At 59.9% G+C, this 22,837-nt stretch overlaps 4 protein-coding genes and 1 pseudogene across 4 annotated transcripts, besides 1 other annotated feature; all 5 read right to left on the bottom strand.

The window, feature by feature from the left end:
* Window positions 1-2,740: 2,740 nt before the first annotated feature.
* On the bottom strand, window positions 2,741-4,675 carry LMJF_08_0170 (hypothetical protein; the record flags this gene model as incomplete). The annotated part of the gene is made up of 1 exon (XM_001680994.1): window positions 2,741-4,675. The coding sequence occupies one exon, from the start codon at window positions 4,673-4,675 to the stop codon at window positions 2,741-2,743; it is 1,935 nt and encodes a 644-aa protein (XP_001681046.1).
* Window positions 4,676-10,680: 6,005 nt separating this feature from the next.
* Window positions 10,681-11,382, bottom strand: LMJF_08_0160 (conserved hypothetical protein; the record flags this gene model as incomplete). Its single annotated transcript, XM_001680993.1, has 1 exon — window positions 10,681-11,382. The coding sequence occupies one exon, from the start codon at window positions 11,380-11,382 to the stop codon at window positions 10,681-10,683; it is 702 nt and encodes a 233-aa protein (XP_001681045.1).
* Window positions 11,383-12,626: 1,244 nt separating this feature from the next.
* Window positions 12,627-13,949, bottom strand: LMJF_08_0150 (conserved hypothetical protein; the record flags this gene model as incomplete). Its single annotated transcript, XM_001680992.1, has 1 exon — window positions 12,627-13,949. One exon carries the CDS (start codon window positions 13,947-13,949, stop codon window positions 12,627-12,629), a length of 1,323 nt encoding a protein of 440 aa, XP_001681044.1.
* Window positions 13,950-15,256: 1,307 nt separating this feature from the next.
* Window positions 15,257-19,039, bottom strand: LMJF_08_0140 (putative DNA repair protein; the record flags this gene model as incomplete). Its single annotated transcript, XM_001680991.1, has 1 exon — window positions 15,257-19,039. The coding sequence occupies one exon, from the start codon at window positions 19,037-19,039 to the stop codon at window positions 15,257-15,259; it is 3,783 nt and encodes a 1,260-aa protein (XP_001681043.1).
* Window positions 19,040-20,445: 1,406 nt separating this feature from the next.
* On the bottom strand, window positions 20,446-21,688 carry LMJF_08_0135 (annotated as a pseudogene).
* Window positions 20,446-21,688: a sequence feature.
* Window positions 21,689-22,837: the final 1,149 nt, after the last annotated feature.

Here is a 22,837-nt window from a genome sequence, read left to right as displayed (position 1 = left end):
TAGCGAGGGAAGTGGGGCGCGTGAGCGGTAGAGCAAGACGGGCAAAGAGAGGGGTTCGGGTGGTGGTGGTGGTGAGGGGGGGGAGCGGTAGGGAGACACGGCCACGAAAAACGTTATATATATGTATCAGATATATATCATATATATATATATATTTATTATATATATATATATATATGATACTCGCAACAACCACCATAGAGAGAAGTAGAAAACGAATAAAAAAAAGCAACTCAAGACACTCGCGCAGCTGTGGAGGGGGGAAGGTGGGAGGGAGGGAGAGATGAGGCGACGCCAGCAAGACGACGCCTGCGAAAACATACATATTCAGAGAGAGAGAGAGGGACATGCGTGCGCACGTACTACACCGTTCCATCATGCACAGCACACACGCGAGTGTAGCGCGCTCTCACTTCACCTGCGCCGCAGTTAGAGGCAAGAGTAAGAGCGAGGATAGCCGCACGACGAAGCAAGGCACGAGAAACTCTCGCAGATAATAAAAATAAGAAAGGACAAGAGATCGACTGTGGGCTCTATGCGCGTGTGTTGTTCAGAGGACAGCGAGGAATGAGGAGGGACAATGAGGAGAGAGGTTGATAGACCGCAGCTGTGATGTGTAGCCCTGGAGAGGAAGAGAGAAAGAAAGAGAAACGAGGCGGCCGCAAACGACAGAGGCGAAGAAAACAAGCTTCTTCACGTCGTGCTCCTGCGCCGGATCTATCTCCCCGCATGCCCCCCTCCCCTCCTTACTGAATAGCTACCTCACTCGTTCGCCTCCATCGATGCGAAGACCGACGAAGGCGAACAAAATAGAGAGAGAAGAGCACCGCGCTCCGTTGCCACACACCCACACAAGCCCTACCCCTTCGCCCGTCCATCGCCATCCGGTGTTGTACGTCCCGCCTCGGCCTTTGTGTGGCTACTCGGCCGCCGCCACCTCGTGCCGACCCCGAGCACCCACGCCGAGACATGCCCATGCACGGGAGCACATAAACACGCAGGCCATCCACGCGTATCCCCTCCTCCCTCCGCCCCATGCCCCCTCCATTCACTCTCGCACAGAAGCGCCCTCATTGTTTGCAGTCGAAGAGATGAAGGCGCAGAATTGGGGGAGGGGGGAGGCGGCGGATGGAGAAGAGGAGATAAAGAGTGAGCGAGGCGCGAGGGACGTTGAGGAGGCCCACTTCGCTTGAGTGACACACGCGCACATGCAGTACCTCGTGATGCTATCCGGAGGATAGGGGGAGCACGTGATTATGTGTGATGTACATCGCCGAGGAGAGGAAGAGCCCTAAGGGAGGGACGAGGCGCAGGGAAGTCGAGGGGAGTGGGCACGCCCTCCTCCGGGCACAGTTAGAGCAGCATGACACACGCACAGGCGGAAAAAAAATGAAGGGGGTCGTAGTAGGGAAGGGAAGACAATGAAACAGACACGAAAACGGAGAAGGAGAGCGAGAAAGCTGGAGTCGACTCTCACAGCAGGTGTGTGTGTGTGTGTGTGTGTGTGTGTGTGTGTGTGTGTGTGTGTAGGGTCGGAGGTGCGGGGTGCGCGGCGCAGACAAGCGTAAGCAACAACAAAACGCTCGAGAGAGGGAGAGGGTGCCGCCGAATCACGAGAGAGAGAGAGATTGTGTCTGACCCACCCACCCACCCACACACACACACACACACACACACAAGCACAGACACAGAAATACATCCAGACAGACGAAGGGAAACAAGAAGCGCATAGCAAGCGATCGGTACAGCGATGGAGCCCAACATCAACAAGTGGAGAAGAGGGAGAACGAACGAGAAGCTCTCGGGCACATGTGAGCCACGCACTCGTGGAGATCTTTTCCACGACTTACGCACTGATGTAGCGAGGGAGGAGGAGGGAGAAGAACTCTAGCGTAGCACGTGCAGACACACAGGTCAGCCAACAAGATGTTAGAGCATATGAAGGGCACTGATAGACCAGAGAAGAAACACGGTGAGAAGGCGGTGTGTGTGGAGGGGGGGGGGAGGGGGGAATGGCACGAGAAAACAGGAGGGGAGGAGGAGGAGGGGAGGGGTCAACGCAGGCTGGAGGTGAGAACACGTGCATGCACACACAGATGCGCACGTGTGTGTACCAGGAGAACAAACACAAAGAAGGTGGCGTGAAGAAGCGTGATGATCATGCGGAGCTGCATCGAAAAAGGGGACGAAGGCAAACAAGGCAGAGAGGTAAGGGGGAGAGAGGGCGGCAGTAGACCACGACACGGGGCAATCGACGGCGACGGTGGCAACATCATCTGCTGCCGTGCGCAAAACACGACGTGTGCGGCGCAGCCGATGTGCGAATGGGAGAGGGGGAAAGGCGTGTTCTGCTCACCTCATCTCTGCAATGTACTTCTAGAGGAGGGAGAGCGAGGAAGATGAAAAATGAAATCCGAACGCGGACGCACTCGCGGTGGACAACAGAGAAGGAGTGCGGCGGTGAGGCAGCGGTGGCAGGGACGAGGACGGAAGCCATGACAACGAAAGCGGGAAGGGGGGAGGGAGGGTCAGAACGTCGCCAACAATCCACCCCTCTTACTCATTCACTCACAGCTGGTGCGGCTGCACCCCCTCTCCCCTCCCGCCGAACACCACCATCAACCATCACATTCTCGTGAAGGTGACCAGGAGGCAGAGGTGTGAAGGTAAAGAACCGTGATGGTCGTTCTTTGTCTTTTGATCCTGCGTCACTCGTCCCCCAGCATTCTCTCGGCTCGCATCAGCGAAGGACTACATTACGGCGGCCGAGGCGACGCAGCACACCCCTCGCCGCCTCGACCCACGACGGTCCAGGCACCATGAGCTCCACGAGCTTCGGACAGGCCTCGATCCACCCGAAGTCCTTCGCCAGCGACGTGCAGTTGTGCATCAGCACGCACTGGAGACAAGGGAGCTTTTCGAGCACGGATACTCTCGTCAGCACACCGCAGTTTGACACGTCCAGGTATGTCAGCGAAACGCACTCAACGAGCGGGGCGATGGTGCGAACACTTTGGCACCCATTGATGTCGAGTAAGCGCAGCTGATGCAGCGCGTTGAGTCCGGTCAAGGACATCAGCTGCGAGCACTGCGTTGCACGCACCTCGACAACACGGGGCGACCTCGACAGCCACACAAAGTTCTGCATGTGGTAGTTGCCGGTGATCACCACCCTCTCCAAGGCGGGCAGCGCGGGAAGGTCCGAAAAACCGCTCAAGTTCATGCACGTGAAGAGCGTCAACTCACGCAGTGTGGCAGAGGAGTGCGCCACAAAGGACCGCAGTGCGTGCAGGCTCGGCATGGAGAGATTGAGCTCCTCAAGCCCGCTCAGACCCATCCCGAGAGAAGAGGCGGACGCAAACGTGGTGGCCAACGCCGGCGACAGGTGGTGAATGCACAGGTAGCACAGCGAGCCCCTCAGCCGCGGCAGCCACGAGAGGTCTCGCAAAAGCCCGCAGTTCTTCACGGTTACCGACCGCAGCTCCGGGAAGCCACATAAACAGTCGAACCCGACAAAACTCGCGCACCCGTCGAGCAAGACGCTTGTGAGCTTTCGGGCAGAACGGAGCGAGTCCACTCGGTTGTAGGCGCAGTTGCGCAGTGTGATGTGTCTCAGGCGCGTGCACGTCTCCACCCAGCGGGGCAACGAACGCCGGGCCGAGCCCGTCACGTGGAGCTCCTCAAGCACCGGTGCAGCCGCGGCGGCAGAGGAGAGGCGCAGGCGCCTCGTCCGCCGGCTTCGCGCGCCGGTGGCAGTGGTCGAGGTGGTCGATGTCGACTGCGCTGCCACCGTCCGCGCCGTGGGTGACAACTGTGCAACCCCGTGCACCGCCGCATGGAGCTGGGTTGCGTGTTGCGCCGTGGCAGGCGCATCTATGGCAAGCGTCAGAGATGGGCTGGTGTTGCTCTCTTCTTCCTCGTACTCCTCATCTTCCATGTTTACAGGCGCTCGAGTGTCGGCGGGGTCGCGGACGGTGGTTGCTCGACGGAACAAGTAGAGAACATGTAGGGATGCGTGAAACTTGTTCAGCAGCTTCACGGGAGATACGGAGCACGTTGCTACACGAACCGCACGCAGAGGGGACTGCAAACTGGCTAGAAAGTTGTTCACCTCTGACTGGGGCCAACGCAGGCACGATCGGACGTCAACCTCGACGACCAGACGGCGCACTGACGGGGAGAGCTGCACATGACGCAGTTCTCCAAGGCGAAACAGCTGCAGCCCAAAGAAATGCCGAGGCATGCGCATACTCCCGATGGCTGCTGATGCAGAGAGCGGCGAGTCCTCACTGGTGTAGAGCGTTAGCCGCTCCACTGCGACGTCCACGATTTTCAAACAACAAAACAGCACCGCCGTCCCTCCACCCGCTTGCTGCACGGCTGTGCTGAGGCAGCGGTCGACCCACCACATGCCCACCTCCAGCGCAGCCTGTGCGCCATCCTTGCGACCGGCAGCACAACACGTTACCATCATCACCTCCCGTACGCCGACTGCGGGTGCGAGGCAGACACCTCGCTCACGCGCGTAACGAGCAGGAACACGCTCTACCATGAAGCTGAGAGTGCTTTTTGAGCCCACGCAGCAGCGTCGCTCCGTGGCGCATCGCGCGCCTGGACCAGCCGCAAGCATAGCGCGGGGCAGCTGTGGCGAGAAGCTCACCAGAAGCTCGAGCATGGCTGGAGTGAGCATGGATGGCGGAAAAAACGTGTCGCCCGTTCAAGACAAAGGAGGCGAGAAAAGAGCCGAGGGACGAAGAAGATGAGAGAACCGAGAGACAGCGACAGCGACAGCCGGCACAGCGGCGGCAGCAGTAACACAAAAGGGGGGGGGGGAAAACGAACAACCAATAATAATAATAACAACACAAACAATGGACGAAATCAAAGACACGCACACGTGCGCCCACCCCGGAGGCGGAGTGCCGGCGCGCGCGCGTTGGTGTGGAAAGCGGCCTGTTGCTGTGCAGCAGTCGAGCTGTTGGGTAAAGGTTTTACCGGGGCAGCCACGCGCACACGAGAGAGCCGGCGAGAGAAAAACAAAAGCAACAAGAGAGGGAGGGAGGGAGGGAGGGAGGGAGGGAGGGAGGGAGGGGAGCGGTGACACGCACGAAGAAGAGCTGACAGACCGAGTGCCGGACAAGAGAGAGGAAAGAGCGCACAATCAAGCGACGAAATGAATGCTGAACTAACAAAGAAGGCGAAGCAGCGCGAAATCGACCACGACAAGAGGGCCCGCCGTGTCACGGTAAACAGAGAAGACAGAGAGAAGAGGAGGGGAGGCGAGGGAGGGTCGAGAGAGAAGACACTGCAGGAGCCCGCGTGAACACGTCAAGACGCAATTTGCCGCCGCCGCCGCCGTCAAAGCACACATAAACAACTGTAGAACCAAAACAGAAGGCGAGGGCCTCCTCCGCGAAATAGGCAGGTACACGAGACACACCAACACGCTTGCACGACGCAACGACAGGGCGCCGGCGTGAGAGGGAGAGGGGACGAGGTGTGTGGGAAGCAAGGAAGCAGCAAGCATAGAACAACAAGACGACACGGAAATGCAGATGCGACACGAACTGAAAACGAAAAGAAACAAGCGGTAACACACACACACACACACACACACGCACACACACAGAAAGAGACACACGCACACACACACACAAAGGGAGAAACAAAGCTAGAGGTGGGGAAGAGAAGTTGACAACACCGAAAAGAGTGTGCGGTTTCAGAAAACGGTGGGAAAGAAAACGAAGAGCGAGCACACACGACAGAAGAAAAAAAGCAAAGAAAAAGATGAAAAGGGGATCGGTCACGCGGATGCGAACAGATAAGCGAGATGGCCAGATGGCGACGAAAAGATGAAGCGCTCAACTTCGTTTTCTTTTGTGGGAAGGAGGGAGGGAGGGAGAGAGAGGGAGGGGAGCGACGAGAAACTCACGCGCACACACATACTCTTGCACGACTTCGTTGATGGTACCTAGGCGTCTCGGACAGACAGACAGACGGACAGACACACACACACACACAAGCGTGCAAGCGAGATGTGGACGGAAAAAAAAGACCGGCTGTGCTTCAAGTCCAGGGCCTGCGTCCACGTGTGTGTGTGTGCGGGGGGGGGAGGGGGGTGCTCGTCGATGCAATCTGACAGCGTCACGACGCACCGGTTCGACGTGCAGTGAAGAGGGAAGACGCACCGCAAAGGAAAACGAGTGGAAAGGGCTGAAAACACAAAAGAGCGAGCGAAAGGAAAGCGACAAGAACTCGTCGAGAGACCAGGCACGAATCATATATACACACACACACACATACACATGTATATATATATATATATATGTATATATATATATGTGTATATGTGTGTGTGGGCGTGTGTGAGCGGAGATGACAAGGACAAGAGCGAGGGCGACACGGAGAGCGCGCAGGCAATCGACGGTGCGGCGCAACAGCAAGCAAAACAAGAACACTTTTTCAAAGGAGAAAAAACAAAGATGAAGAGAAAACAAAAAAAAACGAAACACAACGAAACAAGTCCGGTGACGCCGTAAGCAGGGCGTGTGTGTGTGGAGGGGGGGGGGGCTTGAGGTGTGTACTGAAGCAACGAAGAGCCGACAAAAAAAAAATGAAAGAAGAAAAAGAGCGGCGCAGGTCTCTCACAGGAAGCACAAGCACACAACGTCTCTCTCTCTCTCTCTCTCCAGACGCAGAGGCGAGCAAGCGGCGAGCAGAAAAGTAAATGGTGATGCGAGTCGGACAGAGGTGGCGATGATTTCGTCGATGGGCGCCGGTGACAGAGAGACAGCGGGGGCAGAGAGAGAGAGAGGGAGAGAGCAACAGACACACAACACAAAACACGAAGACACACGCACAAGTAACACGAGGGAGACGGTGCACTAACGAAAAAGGAAAGCGGAAAGAGAAGGAAGGAAGTCGGCGTGGCGGGGAGGTGAGCGGGCTCACAATCCAGCGAAGACACGCTTATGGCACAACCGCCTGCACGACAGATACAGAGAGAGAGAGGGGGTGGCGGGGCGCCGCTGGCAAACAAAAAAGAAGAAGCGGGAGGAGGAGGGGGAGAGGAGAGGGTGGGCTAAGCACCACAAGACGAAAGACAAAACAAATATATGCGAGAGTTAGGGAGGAGGGAGAAGTGCACTTTCAAAGAAAGACGCTCAGCGCGGACACACAAGCGCACACGTACACACGAATAAACGGAGAGAGGCGCCGGGGGTGGCGCTGCAAAACTTCGTCGACACAGCTCGAGAGTTTTGTGCCCCTGTTCGTTCCTTTCTTATTTTTTTTTTCTTCGCCGTTGTTTGTCAGGTGTCTTTCGTGGTGTGTGGCTACGTGCGTTTGCTCGCCACTTTCGGTGACCGAGCTGCGATGATGGCGAGCTGATGCCGCTGGTGTTGCGTTGGACGGAGGACAACGGCACACAGCCACGGCAGAAAAGTGTCCTTGAAAGCACCCGTGTACTCTCTGACGGGCCCGACGTGCTGAGCGGTTGGCGGGGGGTGGAGGTGGAGGGGTGGGGTGGTGGTGGAGGGGCTCGAGCGCTGCCGCACCAACACACACAAACTCGGGGAACGTGAAGAAGAACAGCAACAGCGCCAACACCAGCAACGGAAAAGAAGACCGCGGCTGCAAAGAAACGTATACACACACATACACATGTACAGACACTCAGACACGGAAAAAAAAACAAGGAGGAGGAGGAGGTCGCGTGTAACCGATGCAAGAGCGGTGAGAGCAGCGTTAAGTGAAGTGAAAACACTCAGTGGGGAGGGGAGTGAAGGGGAGAAGACGAGACAGACGGCCACCAAAAGCACGCAGCAGCTGAAAAGACACACACACACACACACAAACACACACGCACACACACACGCGACGGAAAAGAGTAGGTGGGAGAAAGAAGAGGAGGTGAGGTAGGCGATCAAGACGCGCGCAGGTACACGCAAACCTGCTGCCGTAGCCTACGAGCAACGAGTGTAGAGGCGAAACGTCACACCAGAGATGAAAGACAGCGACGCTCGCCTCGGCAGTCCAATGCAATGCGGAGCGCACGCAACGAAAGTGAGCGAGCGAGCGAGAACCAGCGAGAAGATGCACGAGAAGATCCCCGCAGTAAACAGACAAGCGAGCCGGACAACGACCCACGTACGGAAAAAAAACAAAAGGGAAACGTCTCGCAGAGGAGCGAAAGAACACGCAACACACGAACGTCTAATCGTTTCTGTAAACGAAGGCACGCACAAAAGAAGAAGCCGACAAGTCATCCCACGCGATACAAGGGGGACAGGGAAGAGGGAAGGAGAGAGGGGAGAGAGCGCTGTGTGGTGGAGGGAACACAAGACACACACACACACACACACACGCACACGCACAGAGACCGTGACACAAGACGACACAACAGCAAACACAGAGAGAGAGAGATTGAGGCACAGACAGTCAAGTGGCTGGGAGAGGCCTATGTTCGGTGTCGTCGACGTCTTTTGTTGTCGCCGTTGTTGCTTGTTCGAGTCCTCCTTCTCTGCGTCGTTAGTATCTAATTGATGTGTGAGTGTGTATGTGTCTCGCGCTGTCCTCCTGCTAGCTCCTTGGCACAGACCAATGCACGCGCGCGTCGATGACGAAGATAAGTGTTTTGTGCAGGCTTTGCGTGCCCACGTCACAGTGCTTGCTGAGAAGGGCCGACGAGCTCGAGAAAAGGAGGTGAAGAGAAGGAAAAGAACAATAACAACAAAAAAATTGACAGAGAGCCAGATTTTGGGTGACCGGTGATGCTCCTGTGCCCACGGACGCTCTTGCACCTCTGCCTGTGTGCCACTTCGTCTCTGCTTCGCTGCTCAAGTTCGAGTGCCTTTGGCAGAGGAGGGAAGGGTGCTCCTGTGTTGTGTATCGAAGACCGCGACAACACACGCGAAGCCCAGAGCGATGAGAGACAGAGGATGGCGGCAGTATGCGAAGAAGCGTGTCGGTGAGTGAGGGAAAGACGGAAGGATCGCGTAGGGAGGGAGGGAGGGAGGGAGGGGGGGGCAAACAGGTGAGACCAATGATTATGGCTGCTGCGCCGAAGACAATGGGGATCGAAGGAGGAGCTGTGTATATCAAAATACAGAACCAATGGAAGCTAGAGAAGCGTAAGAAAGTACGGCTACCCCGGCATGTCCCAAATGGGATTGGGAGCAGCTCAGGAGAGAGGGCCGGGAAAATAAGATGAAAAGGGGCACAAAGCTTAAAATAGAGCAGCAACGGCAAATGACAGAGAAGGACGGCGAAGATGTTGCACCGTCGAAGTGAATACCACAGCGAGAGAGTGGGAGAGGGAGAGGGAGAGGGAGAGGGAGAGAGAACAGAGGCAGTCAATCCATCGAGACCAAAACAGGGAAGGAAAAAGAAAACTCAACTGGAGATTGGTTCACAAGCGTAAAACTACCAACACCAAACACACACAACAAAAGAGGAATCAATCTCTCCCTTCCCCCCTCTATCTACAACTATCGAGACGTACAGATATACCTGTATATATATATATATCAACATATATATATAGAGAGAGAGAGATGTACAGATAGAGATAGATGGCGATGTAGAGAAAGGAAGACAGCGCGCACCACCAACAAAGACACCAACCGAACAGAGAAGAACAGGAAACAAGGCCAGGCCGAGGAGAAAGAGAGAGAGATGCTACACGCACACAGCGGCCACACACGCGTGCGCGTTTCGAGCCCTGGAAGAGAGAAGGGAAGAGGTGCTGGCAAACGGAAGACGGAAGACACACACACACACACACGCGCGCACACGCACACACACACACACACAGACGCGCACGACACGCACGCGAGCGCCCCTACACGGCAAAGTGCACAGACCAGCCCTCCAACACGTGGTCTGACGCCCTTATCCCTTCGTTTCAATGTGTTTTCGTACGCGTGTTGGTGGCGTCGGGTGTGTTCGCTTGTGTGCGCACCGCAGCGTGTCAGTCCCCTGCCAATATACGCCTGCGACGCAGAGGGGGTGGGGGTGAACGATGGCGGGCAACGGGGGTGCCGGCACGGATCGCGCCTGTGTACGTGCGCCTGTGTCGGTGCGAGGGGCGGGAGAGGTGGATATTGCAGAAGAGGACGAAGGGCGCTATCGGATGCTCTTTGTGTTTTCCGCTGAAGGCTCTGGGCACCAGAACGGCGCCGTTGAAGGGAAGGGGGAGGGGGAGGGGGGAGATCGCGTGTGGACCGTGACGTGGCGTGGCGTGGTGACGATGAAGAGAGGGGTGTCGAGGAGAGAGTGAAGATGGAAGGGGTTACACACAGAGAAAGAGGCAGAGACATGGAAGGAGAAGCCGATTATGACGGGGAGATGTGCGGTGATACCGGCGGGACGGATCTCACTCTCTCTCGCCGCGAGCGGATGCAGAGAGAGAGAGAGGGAGCAGAAGTGAATGAGATGTGCAGATGGCGGAGGCAGTACATGCGTCGAAAGTTTTCAGCGCGACGTGCGCATCGAAAGAGCCGTGAGCACACAGGCACAGAGTGTACATGGACACTCACCTACAAAACAAAACGACGAGCCGGTACAAACATGAAGACAGAGGCGCCTCGCATACGCAGCGCACCACTGCCAAAGAGCTCATCCACGCGGCATCTCCCCCCCCCACACACACACAAACACACACACGACTCGATCCCCAAATCAAGATGGTGTTGCAGAGGGTGCCTTCGGCACGGCGGCCTTCTTCGACACCCCCAGCAGCCGCCCCATCACCTGAAATGGGCCGCGCAAAATCGGTGCCGTCGCAATGCACAGGCGCAGCTGGAGCGGCATCGATGGGTACATACAGGCATTCACCACAAGATAATTCAGCACTAGTCGCGGCGACAGCTGCAGTCCGTACACCGTTGGGCCAACGTTCAGAAATCGGTCCACCGGCACGCCGACAGCGCCAAGCCAGCTGCCCGTGTCGCCGATCCCTAAGCGGTGCGAGTGGAGGAGGTACGTCAGGAAAAGGTTGATGCTCTCCCCCAGTATGTAGTGGTAGACGGTGACTAAGACGCCCAGCTGCACCACGAGACGATTAAAGCGGCCCGGTAGCGGTTTTGCACGTCCGGAAGAGGCCGCCGACTGCGCCGTAGCGGATGTGGCAGAGGCGCCAGCCGACGGGGACGATAGCTTCGTTGCCCGCTGTGCGGGACCTCTCGCAGCACGGCTGGCTCCGCGTATACCGCTGGGTGATGCGTGAGAGGTGGCGGTGCCGCTCGCCGTTGGTCTTGACGACGCTCGTCCTAGGCGCTCGGCCTGTCGAGTCGACACACCCCTCCGCTCCACCCACGCAGTCACGGACAGAGGCTTCGGTGCACGACCCGCAAAACAGTTTCGACACCGGTGCCGGATCATTGGCGGACCCACACCCTCTCTCTTCCTCTGTGGCACCGCAGTCTGCGCACCTCCAAGCGACTGGTTCGTCGAAAGTGTGTGTGTGTGTGTGTGCTTGGGGGAGGGTGGGCGTTTTCTACGCAGCGGTATCTGCGCAACAGGCACGGTAAAATACACACACTCCCACACAGGCTCCACGAGAGATATCTGCGGTGTGCCTTCGGCGAGCCGGGTGGCGGAGGAGCGGTAGCGGATATAGAGGGACCACTGTGGATAGGTGGGACGGGGAGAAGGGTCGGCTGAGTGAGGGAGGAGGGGCCAACACCGTAACGGTGTTCGTCTACGTCGGCGATTCGCGAGCAACACATGCAAGCCACCAGAACCACCAAAACTTGTAGAGAGAACAGGAGTCAAGAAAGGGAGCGAAGGGTGGAAGAGGTAACGATGCTCAGCAGAGTGTGACCGAGTGACAGACACAGAGAGAGAGAGAGCTGCGCGACGGTCGAGGTACGGGGCAACGTGGAACGGCAAGGAAGCACAAGGAGACTCCGTCAGCACCAGCGACGCGTGAGAGGTATTCCCACCTCATGTCGGATGCAACGCGCGGATAGCGACGGGCCCCTTCCACTGTGTATTTTTTTTCTGGGAGGGGGGCGGGGAGGAGGGAGAGGAGAAAAGGGCCTCGTCGTGCACACCCACGCCCCCTCCCAATCGTTACCATTGCGCTATGCTAGTTGCGATTCCACGTAGCTGGAAACATGCCCCTGCACGTGGCACGTGCCGACAGGAACGGCCCACCCACCCACCTACCCCACCCCTCACACACGCACACACACGGACACATACACACTCGTGCAAACACACGCACGACGCATCAACGCAGAGCACAAGGACAGAGGAGACTACCGTAACACACGCCACACGTACATGTCAAGAAACAGCAAAATCAGCCGAGGCGTGGCGCAGACACAGCGAGAAACGACGCGACGAATACGAGCCACGGCGTCCCTCATACACACACGCACACACGCGAGATAGCGGGTACTCCTGTGACTCAGAAGAGCCAGGAGGAATTCGAAAATACAACAAAAACGTTGGGAGCAAGGAATGCAGGAGCAGGAGGCGGTAGAATGATGGCAAGGAGGGAGGGAGCAACGTGGGACAGGCCTCAAATCGACGGCCTCTCTCTTTTCTCAAAGTCCACCCGCCGCCCTGTACCGCCTCATCCTCCACGCCTCCACACAATCTTAGCACCTACACCTGCTTCAATCCTCGTCGCGATCTGTGGCGTCGGAGCATGCGTCATCCGGCGTCGTCACTGTGTCTTCGGCAAAGCTGTCCTCCGTAGAAAAGTTGCCATCGGGAATGTTACTGGCTGACTTCTTCCATCGCTCCTCCAGCTCCCCCAGGCTTGGCCCCTCCTCTGGCTCTCCGTAGAGCACCCCGCGAATGCCATTCAAAGCAGGACGCAGAACCGCCAGCCGCGGCAGCGTATCAGGAAAGTACACGATCCGCTCCGCCTTGTTCTCCACGGACGAGGAGAGGAAGAACATCGGCTGGTACCGGAAGAACGCGTCGTGGATGACAAGTGAGCGCAGCATGAGAAGATCGACGAAGTGCCGGTACCGCAGTGTGTTGAATATTCCGTACGCGGAGAACTGCAGGCCAACGCCGCGCATGACGAGCACCTCCTCCACGTACACCCGACTCAACGCGCAACTGAGCCGCTTTATCAAAAGGAAAATGGAGAAGAGCAGCAGGACGAGCGTGACGCTCGTGTCCAGGGCCGGGATGCCTGTAGCCTGAGTATAGGACGTGAAGAGCACCCCTTTGGTGCCAGGGACCGAAATCACGGTCGCTGTAGTCAACAATGAGGTCGCCGGGGACCCCCGCGTGACTCCCTGCGCCAAGTCTTCAGCAGACGCGGGCGACAAGCCAGACGGTGCCACAACCTCCTCCACCACCGAGCGTCCAGAGGTGAGCGCGGTCAGCGCCACCTTCAACCACGACAGAGACGACCACGACATGGCGCTCTGCCCATCTGTTCGGCCGAGCTTGATCATGCTTAGTCGCGACACCACGACCAGGAAGCACGCCACGACGACGGTGAGCAGCACCATATCCGTAGCGCCGAACAACCGCAGGAACACAACGCGCCACGGCGCCCGGTCGTGACCGAGTGCCGTTTCATCACGGGCGGCGTAGCTAGCGCGGCCTTTGGGGCTTGCAGTCCCCGTGAAGGCGGTCGGGCTCATCGCGTAGCTTGAGGAGACCCCGTGCGACGAGGTCAGCGGCGGCGGCAACGGTGTCGCCGGCGTCGTGGAGCCAGCGTGCCAGCCTTTCGATGGCTCCTCGGCTACAACGCCCCCCTCTTGCCGGCACACGCGGTACGCACGCATCGCCTTGCTGTAGTCCACTTGCTCCAACCTCACCACCGCACTGGTGTTCGTGACGTGATCGGCCACGAGAACGGTGGTCCTGGGAGCGATGGTGAGGGTCACGCCGCTGCTGCCGGCACGGTACACGTTGAGGCTTGGAGAGAGCACCTCCGTCGCACCGACCGTGCCGGTGGCCCCCGGCGGCAGCATCGGCGCTGTGGCGACGCTGAGCACTGGTGTACGCGGAGCACCGCTTCTGGGCTGCCCCACCGCTGCTGTTGATGGTGTCGGTGCCTCGGACGAAGCAGAGGGTGTCGTCGCAGGGGCAGAGGTAGACCCCGACGCAGCTGACGGGGACGGCCATCTCTTGGCAGCCACCATCGTTGTCGTTCGCTCCGGGTAGAAGAGCGGGCCCGGAACTACCTTTGAGCGCCGCGGCTGCATCTCGTCCGGGTGATCGAGAGCGACGCTTTCGTGGGCACCTTCGTCTTGCTGCACGCTGTGCCGCCGGTCCAAGGTCTGTGCTACAGTAGATTCAGCAGCTGAGCACTCGACGCTGCTGGCTGCACGAGCTTCTCTCACTCTCTAAGCGCTGCGTTGCCCTCCGTGATAGCGGACAGCAACGCCGTTGCTGAGAGAGAGAGACGGACTTAGGGGGTTCGTGAGAGTCGGAGGGAGGGGGGCGCAGAGGTGCGAGGCATGAGGGGCAGGAGGGGAGAGACAGAGAGCCTGCTGTTTTCCTGTATCGCGTTGTTGTTGAACAAGTCCTCCCCAGACACACACACATACACACACAAGGCACAGACACGGCACACACGTTGCACTCTCCACGTGCTACAGGGAAGCGTACGCGCTTGTGTACACGTCTCTACGTGTACGAACGCTCCCTTCCCCAGAGACAGAGTAGAAGGGGAGAAGATGTGGGGGGACGGGGAGAGGGGGGGGGGCAGGAAAGGGGTGCAGTCCGTTGACGACTGTGGCGACAGACTGAGGTCCTCTGGGCTACACACATCCGAGAGAGAGGGAGGGGGAGACGGAGAGAAAGATTGAGAAGTGCGGTATGATGACATGATGACGTTGCCGTTGCGTTCGGGACTAGAACCGCCAGCTAACCTGTGGCATCAAGGTTGCGCATCGTCGCGCCTGCCACAGCGGATATTGCGCGTGCGCTCCAGGGGAGGGAGGGTGGGTGGGGTGGGGTGGAGGGATACAGAGAGGTAGTTCGGCAAACTACCGCAGCAGCGCCGCCGCCTCGCCCGCGGTCCTCCTGTCATGGCCCACACATCATTTTACTTTTATTTTTCTGCTGCTTTGCGCGCTTGTGAGGTGCTACTCGAGAGCGCAGTGGTTTGCGTGCCTGTGTACGCTGGTGGCCACCGCAACACGAAATCATGTGGGCGAGATGCTGGACACTGTGCACCGCGAGCATCCGTTCCATCCCTCTCGCCACCGCCCACCCCAAGCCACCCCATCCTCCCTTGGGAAAGGAGGCGAGGAAGAGAGCATCAGCCCACATCCTAATGGAAGGGGGAATGGAGAAAGTTGTACAGCCGCGCTGCGTCCTCCTCACCCATGACCGCCACCAGCGAGGCCTGCGAGATCGTCGCAAGTCCGATCAGCGAGCCGCAGAGCTGCATCACACGGGGCGCATTCTGGTGGGTGATGCCCGGGAACTTGGACAGAACGCGTGCCGCGTAATGCGCCGTCTCCCGCTCCGCCGCGGTGACCGCCGCGCCGCCGACGTCCGCCGCGCTACCGGGGTCAATGGAGGTGCCTGTGAGCAGCGGATCGGCCGGGTCCACGTTGGCGACCGCGACGGACTTCTTCAAGAGCACCAGCATACCCGCCGCGTGCGCAGGACTGCGTGCCCACACAAGACGGACGCGCGGGTAGGCCGCCATGAGTGCCGCCGTCTTGGCGTAGACGCCGCTCTGCATCAGCCGGAACGGAATGCCTCGGTGGAACTCTATGAGACACAACGGGTGCGCATACTTGCGGGCGAGCGCCGCCAGCTGACGCTGAATGCGGCCGGACATGACAGACTGGAAGTAATCCTGCGCGCTCTTACGCTCGACCGCGTACTCAGGGGAGAGGACGTAGTCGGCCGTCGTCAGTGTCAGCGGAATGAGCTCCATTCCGCGACGGTAAAGGTGGTACGGCAACGAGGAGCGGAACTCACGCTCATCAAACACAATGCGCGGCAGCGCCGGGGGCGGAAGGGCAGGCGCGTACAGTAAGGTGCCAGCCAATCGCCCCACCGCCGTACCCTTGCGCGAGCCAGGACGACTCCGCCCCACCTGCGTGCCACTCTCCAACGCCTCCTCTGTCTGCCGCAACGATGTCTGGTCAACGAGCAGCGTCCCGGTCAGTGTAGCTTTCGTGTGCGCGAGGCTCTGGAAGGCCTGCTGCTCCGCCTCCACCGCCTTCTTGAAGTCCAGCTCCGCTAGGCTGGTCGTGACGAGCTGCACCTTGATAGTGGCAAGCCGCACCGCCGGCAGCTCGTCCTGTGCCATCTCAAGCTGACGGAGAAGCACCAGCTCCTGGCGCGCCAACACAACGCGCTCAACGCGCAGGCAGGCCCTGACGCTATCAGTCCCCTGGGCGCCGTTGGTGGGCGCACCAGACATCAGCGGCGCTGCCGTCGACGGGGCATCAAGCTGCAGAGCAGCGTGTGAACCATCCAGCAGCATCGTCATCTCTGTTGCCGACATCGCGGATGCGTCGAACACCAACACGCGTGGCATCCGCTCGAAAGGAGCGGTGGCGGTGGCGCTGCCGTTTCCGTTGGCGTCACGGCAATCGGGGCAGAGCGTCACAACCCCCTCCCTGACCCTCTCCAGCATGAGCAGCGGCGTGGCAAGAGGAGCCGGTGGTGCAGGTCGAGGCTCACTGTCGCACCTCACGTCTGCCCTCTCGCCGTTTGTGGCGATGAGCGGTGGCAGCTGTGAGAGGAGGGCGTCGTGAAAGGCGCCTGCGCCGGTGTTCATCATCACCCCCTGGCTGCCACCGACTCCATCGGCGTACAATGGACTTGCATCGCGCCGTGTGGCGGCCGTGGCGCGGTCGCCCCGACTCGACACATGGCGCCTCAGGGAGGCAGCGGCACTTGAATCCCTGCGGCTATCAGTGCCGCTGTCCTCGTCCGTCGCCACGTCTCCCTCTGCGTCGCTGGAGGCGTCATCGACGTCCTCTGCGCTGGTGAAGAGCTCTGTAGCCAGCTTCGACGCCGCAGCCTCTGCCGAATGGGCCTCGACGAGCTCGGTCAACTCCACGCCGTACTTGAACTGGTACACCCGCATGAACCGCCGAAGCTGCAGTTGCTGGTAAGCCTCCAGCGAGTTTGTGAGGCGCTCCGTGTAGCGTGCGACGGCGTTGGTGCCGAGAGTAAGAAGTAGGAGGGTAGGTCGATCCGCTGACGCATCCGTCGCGGCGTTGCTTTTGCGTGCGGCACGACGCAACACTGTGCGACACCAGCTCACCACCAGCCGCACCACCACCTCCACATCTGTTTCGTACTCCTCCGCATTGGGTATGAGCTGAGGCACCATTGTCCCGCCCGCCGAGGTCGCCACCTGACCGGGCGGCGCGGCAGCGGCAGAGATCGAGACAACATCCTGTAGCCCCTCGCGCTCCTCCTCGCTGTCGCTGCTGCTGTCCACCACCACGACCCCATCCTCAGCAGAGCTCGCAGGGCGCGTCGCGGCACCTTCCGTTGGAGCAGAGAGCGCGACGGAGGCAGCGCTGCGCTTGTACACCACGGTCCCGATGCGGTGGGTTGCGACCGTGACAACGTCGTGGAAGTGAGAAGAGAGAGTCCACAGCGCGGCAGGTGGCGTTGTGCCGGTGCCGTAGACGCTGCGCCGCGGCAGTCGACGCTCCAGCACGGACTCCAACTCGAGAAGAAATGTGTACGCCGTTCCACGCGCAGCACGGCGCAATCGCCGCACGTCGATCAGACTTTCCGTGAGGAGGCGGTATGGCCAGTGAGATTCGTGGCAGCGCACCACCGCGCGGAGATCGCCGTCGAGGTCGGAGACGTTCACCGAGAGAGCCGCCGTCTCGCTGATGCCGCTAAAGAGAATGCCCTTGGCGTCGCGCTGCGTCGCTGCACGCCAGCCGTGGCGGATGTACGACGGAGCACCGGTGCCTCTGGCCGTGTTGCTGCGCGGGTAGCCGCTGTAGTCGAAATGGCCGTTTACGGTACTTGCCGTGAGCCTGGAGCGCGGTAGGAAGCGGAGCGCGCCGGTATCCTCGTCAGCTTCTGCCGCAGCGGCAGCACACCGAGCCGGAAAGGGCCATGTGTGTGGGTGTGAACCCCCCGCAGCCGAGGCCCCAGCGGCGCGGTCGCCACCGCTGGCGCTGTTCTGCATGTGAAGCTGCTGCTCCAATCGCTGCAGCTCATGCAGCGTCTCCAACACAATCTTCGCGAGGAGGTCGTCCAGGGCCAAGACGCTCGCCGATACGGGAGCCACAACACGGTCCACAGTCAGTGAACGCCGCGGAGTGTGACTGAGCTCCTCAAAGTGCCGCACAAGCTCCAGGCGAAATCGCGGGAACAGCTGAACGTCGCCAACGTGCATCTGCTGCACAAACCGCTCCGCCCCCAAGTGATGCCGTTGTACAAGACTCTGCATGAGCGCCGGCGCATCCGAGACGAGGACAATAGGCGGGGGTCTCTGCCCGCCAGCCGCACCGCTGCCACTACGCAGCAGCAGCTCAGCGCAGAAGGCCGTCTGCGGCGCCAGCGCATCTTCTTGTCGACCACTGCCCAGTAGTGAATGCGGCAACGCCAGCACAGCCATTCCAACCAGCTCCACCGCCAGCCGCCGGTGCAGTAGATCGGCGCACAGAGAGCGACTGGTAAGAACCACCACCGTCCCACGCTGAAACACCGCGCAGCGCTCCTTGGCGCCCGTGCCCTCTTCAACAGCAACCACCGGAATAGGAGGAGCCGGTCGGGACGCCGCTGCAGCAGATGCATCGGCTTGACGCGGTAATGTCTCCCCCGCGTGCCGCAGCGCCAGGTGATGCTCAATGGCGCTGGCGAAGCGTGTCATCACCCCGGGAAGAAGGCGGCCGGGGACGACCACGCAGTAAACACGTCGGTGTGGCTTGTTCCGAGCCATGCGCTGGTGCAGCAGCTGCGCGATGACACTCTCAACGTCGAAACCGATGCTGAGGATGCACAGCTGTACGCTGGGGTTGTCCGGCATCTCGCGTGCGGAGACAGCTCCAATGAATTCCGAGCATGTCCGAAAAGTGTCCGCTACTGCGGAGGTGACGTTCTCCTCCACGCTCATGACTCATAGAGAGCTCGCGAAGAAAGGGACGTGTGTAGAGGTTCGAGCAATGCGATGGGCATCTCACCCTCCAGGCGCGAGGCGAGCAAGAGGTAAGGCCGAGAGGGGCGGCGAGAGACGCGCGTTGTTCATCGCCCACGTGCCACGCACCCCGCACCCCGCAGGCACACAAAAAGCAGGAAAATGAGAGAGGAGGTGGTGGAGGTGGAGGGAGTGCATCCAACTGTAGGGGGCGCTGTCGCAGAAGCAGCGAGGGAGGGGGCAGTGGTGCGTGCCGTCAGCGATCCTACGTCGTTCTCTCCTCGTCAACGCACCTATTCCACCTCGAGCACGCCATCAAGCGTATACACGCCTACACGTCCACTGGTCACCCCACCTCTACTACCCCATGGCCATGTCCAGGAACCGGGCCAACCAACACCGTCTCGCGTCGTTCAGCCCCCTGCACTTCTACTGCCACACAGCGCAGGCTGGGCACAGGATTGCGCTCAACATCACCGCAGCGCAGCTAAACAAGCAGAAGAGCCGTAGGTGGTTGCTTAGACTTGTTTGAATCGCAGACATGATTCGTAGTGAGCTGGCACAAACGCGATCGGCATGGCTACGAGCCTGTCCGGCAGAGCGTCCGCCCAGCCCAGCACTGTCCTCCGGCACACGGAGGGTGGGTACTGGGCGCTGTATGATATGAGGCTGAGGTGGTTCCGCATCAGCAAGCGGTAGGGGAGGAGGAGAGGGGGGAATAAGATGCGCACTCACGGAAGAATACCAGTACGAACAAATAATGGTAATTCTCGTATGGTACATCATATGCGCTGTGGGTGTCGCAGCCGCCGCACAGGCGCTCCCACAGGAGCAGGAGACTGCGCACAAGTGGTGGTCTCACGGCGACTAGAGCAGATTCTCAGCGCGCAAGAGCACGTATTCGAAATCTTGAAAAGACAGCTGATGCCTCTCCTCCTGGACCGGAAGCTTTGACAGCAGCCTCCACCCCGCGCGGCGCTTGCAGAGGCACATGTCGCGCTGGATCTCACCCAGTTGCCGGAAGGAGAGCTGCTGACCAAAGCCTTCCCAGGAAAGGATAAAGTGCCGCCATGTCTTTCCAGCTAATGTGCCCCATCCCGGTCGCATCAAGTTGGCGGAAGAGGGTGAAGCGATGCGGCTGCGCAAATACGGCACCGGCCAGCACTGGCGCTACCGAGAGCACATGGAGGGCTTCCACCTCCATCAAGGGCACCGGTGCCGCGGCGACGGCAACCTGTTATCGGCCGCTGCCGAGGGCGGCCATGACAACGGCCCGCTGTGGCCGCTGCGCGACTTCTACGATGACTTGGCCCCGTACTGTGCACGGCTCCGTGCCGCGCTCGCGCGCACGCTGGTGCCGCAGTCGTTGTCGGCCCTGCGCATCACCCCTCGCCCTCAGCGTTGAGCACGTGCACGTCACTGTGAAGAACACCCTTGTCGATGGCGCCGTCGGCGTCGTAGTGAACGGCGTAGGTGACATCGAAGCTGACTGCCAGCACAGTGCCCATGTGGAGTACCGCTGCGCACCCCAGGCGGAGAGCGATAACGCGCGTGCCTACACGAAGGGGTGGAACGGGTTCATGCAGTGCGAGGGTAGGAGGGCGCTGCAGCTCCGCCAGTGTACATAACACCTCCCGCAACTCCTCAGTAGCGGCAACCATAATCGGCGATGCCACGTCATCGGCATCTACGTCTCCACTAAGCGGCACTAACTCGGCAGCCAGCAGCGATGAGGACGTCGGTGTTTCCTCCAGGGGAGGTCGAGGGGCAGCGTAAGGGTCCTTCGCCGCTGGCGCGATGGCTGTCAGGAGCTCTGGCAAAGAAGGCGCGGCACCCAACGGCACTGCGCGCGAGCCGCGCCAACGTGTGCGTGAGCGCGGTCTCCTCACTCCAAGCCGCGGTGACGCCAAGCCCCCAGACACTACCAATGCACTCGCGGGCTGCACCACGGAGGTAGAGCAGGGATTGCTCGGGTGGTGCCCGCCCCACCCCTGCCGCGCAGCGGCCCGACAGAAGAACCTTTTCGTTGCTTGCTGCGCACGGTCGCTGCGGCTTTCGTGTCGGATGCGGCGGAGACACGACGGGTCAATGGTGCCAGTGGCGGGACAGTCGTGGGGGTGGAGCAAGTGTGGCGAGCACCGTACCCGCTCAAGCTGCAGTGGCTGCGGCTGCTGTGGTGGCTAGGGCACGAGACGGCACTGGTCGTCCTTCGTCACCCCCGACACCAGGCCCAGGCTTGTATGACGTTCCACCACACCAAACACCTCCGAGAGGTGATGCAGCCCGATTGGTGCAATGCTCAAATAATGGAGCACGCGCTGCGTGGCCCTGGGGTTCACGGGGGTGCATACGTAGAAGAAGCAAGGGTCGACGGCAGGAGGCTCTCGCTCCGCCTGCTACCCCGCGTTCCGCGGCAGTGTGCGAGCTGAGGTACTACGAGCAATAGCCTTTAGTTAGGCGTGTACCCGCCACGTTCGCCAAGAGAATCGCCTCGGCACCCCCGCACTCGTACGCTTCCACTGCAGCAGCGTCGGCAACTACGTTGCCTTGGAGGGAGCTGCTCGAGGCTCGCCTATGGACCACGACATCGACGACTACGCCTGCATACGAAACAGCGCTGGCCAACATACCGCTCGCCCTAGTGAGTCATCCGTCGTGCACTGGCCCCTCTAACCGGGAGTGGATGGGCGTCGGATACAACCTTTCCTGCGCCAGCGTGAGAGGAGGAGAGATGGGAGGAGGAGGAGAGATGAGAGAGTGACATGGAGGCCATGAAGCGAGCCAGGAACGCTGCCCCGGTCGATCCGACAACTGGCCGGTGGGCGTTTATGGTCGTGCCGCGTGCGCGGAGAGGGGGCGCACGCCGGCAGGAATAGAGCACGCCGGTTCTATGCAAGAGCACAGATCCGCGTATATGCCTGTGGTCGTGTGTGCACTCACGAGAGTGCGGGGCCACCCGTCCTTCCCGCTCGCCGGGGGCAGACATGAAGGGCGCCCAATCGGCGCAAGACCTACTCTGAGGACACGGACAGTAGAACTAGCGAGAGACAGAGGGCGAGAAGGGGGCCGTCCATGGCGTCGCTGCGTGTGTGTAGGGTGGGGGTGGGGCACTGCTCAAAGTACACGGCTACTAGAAACAACACTGGCAGGAAGCATGAACATCTCGCTTGCACCGGACGAGAAGAAGACGGCACTGCCGTGCACCCCCTCCCCCCCCCACACACACACCGCGATCTCGTCGCACCGCTATGTGCCGAGGGAGGAGGAGGAGGAGGAGAACGTGGAGCGATGGATGAGAACGGACACACACGCACACGCACACACACGGTATGAGAGGAGGTCGAGTGGGTACCGAGATCGGCATGGGAAGAGGGCAAGTGAGCGAGCGGAGCGGGGAGTAGCCAGCATGCGCTGCCCGAGACCCGACATTCACCAGAACAGCTGCACATGTCTATACGTATACGTGCGTGTGTGCCAGCGCATGGGTGGCGGAGAGGAAGGGTGGCCATGGAAACGGTCGACTGCATGCAAACGACGAAAATGTGAGAGGGCCGCGCAGAAGGGGAGGGGTGGCACATCACGGCTGCACAGGCGCGGGGCGGCCCACAGAGGGGAGGGGGAAGAGCTACGAATAAACAGAGGAGGAGAGATGGGCAGGTGGCGGACAGTACGTAAGGAGTAGCCGTCATGCGATCAGAGCATGTTCCAACACTGCAGTACATGAGCTCGAAGAAACAACGGACACGCACACACAGATATGCAGTCAGTGCCTCCCTC

This window comes from Leishmania major, chromosome 8, assembly GCF_000002725.2.
Source record: "Leishmania major strain Friedlin complete genome, chromosome 8".
Taxonomy (NCBI): domain Eukaryota; phylum Euglenozoa; class Kinetoplastea; order Trypanosomatida; family Trypanosomatidae; genus Leishmania; species Leishmania major.
This window is presented reverse-complemented; position numbering and strand designations above follow the sequence as displayed.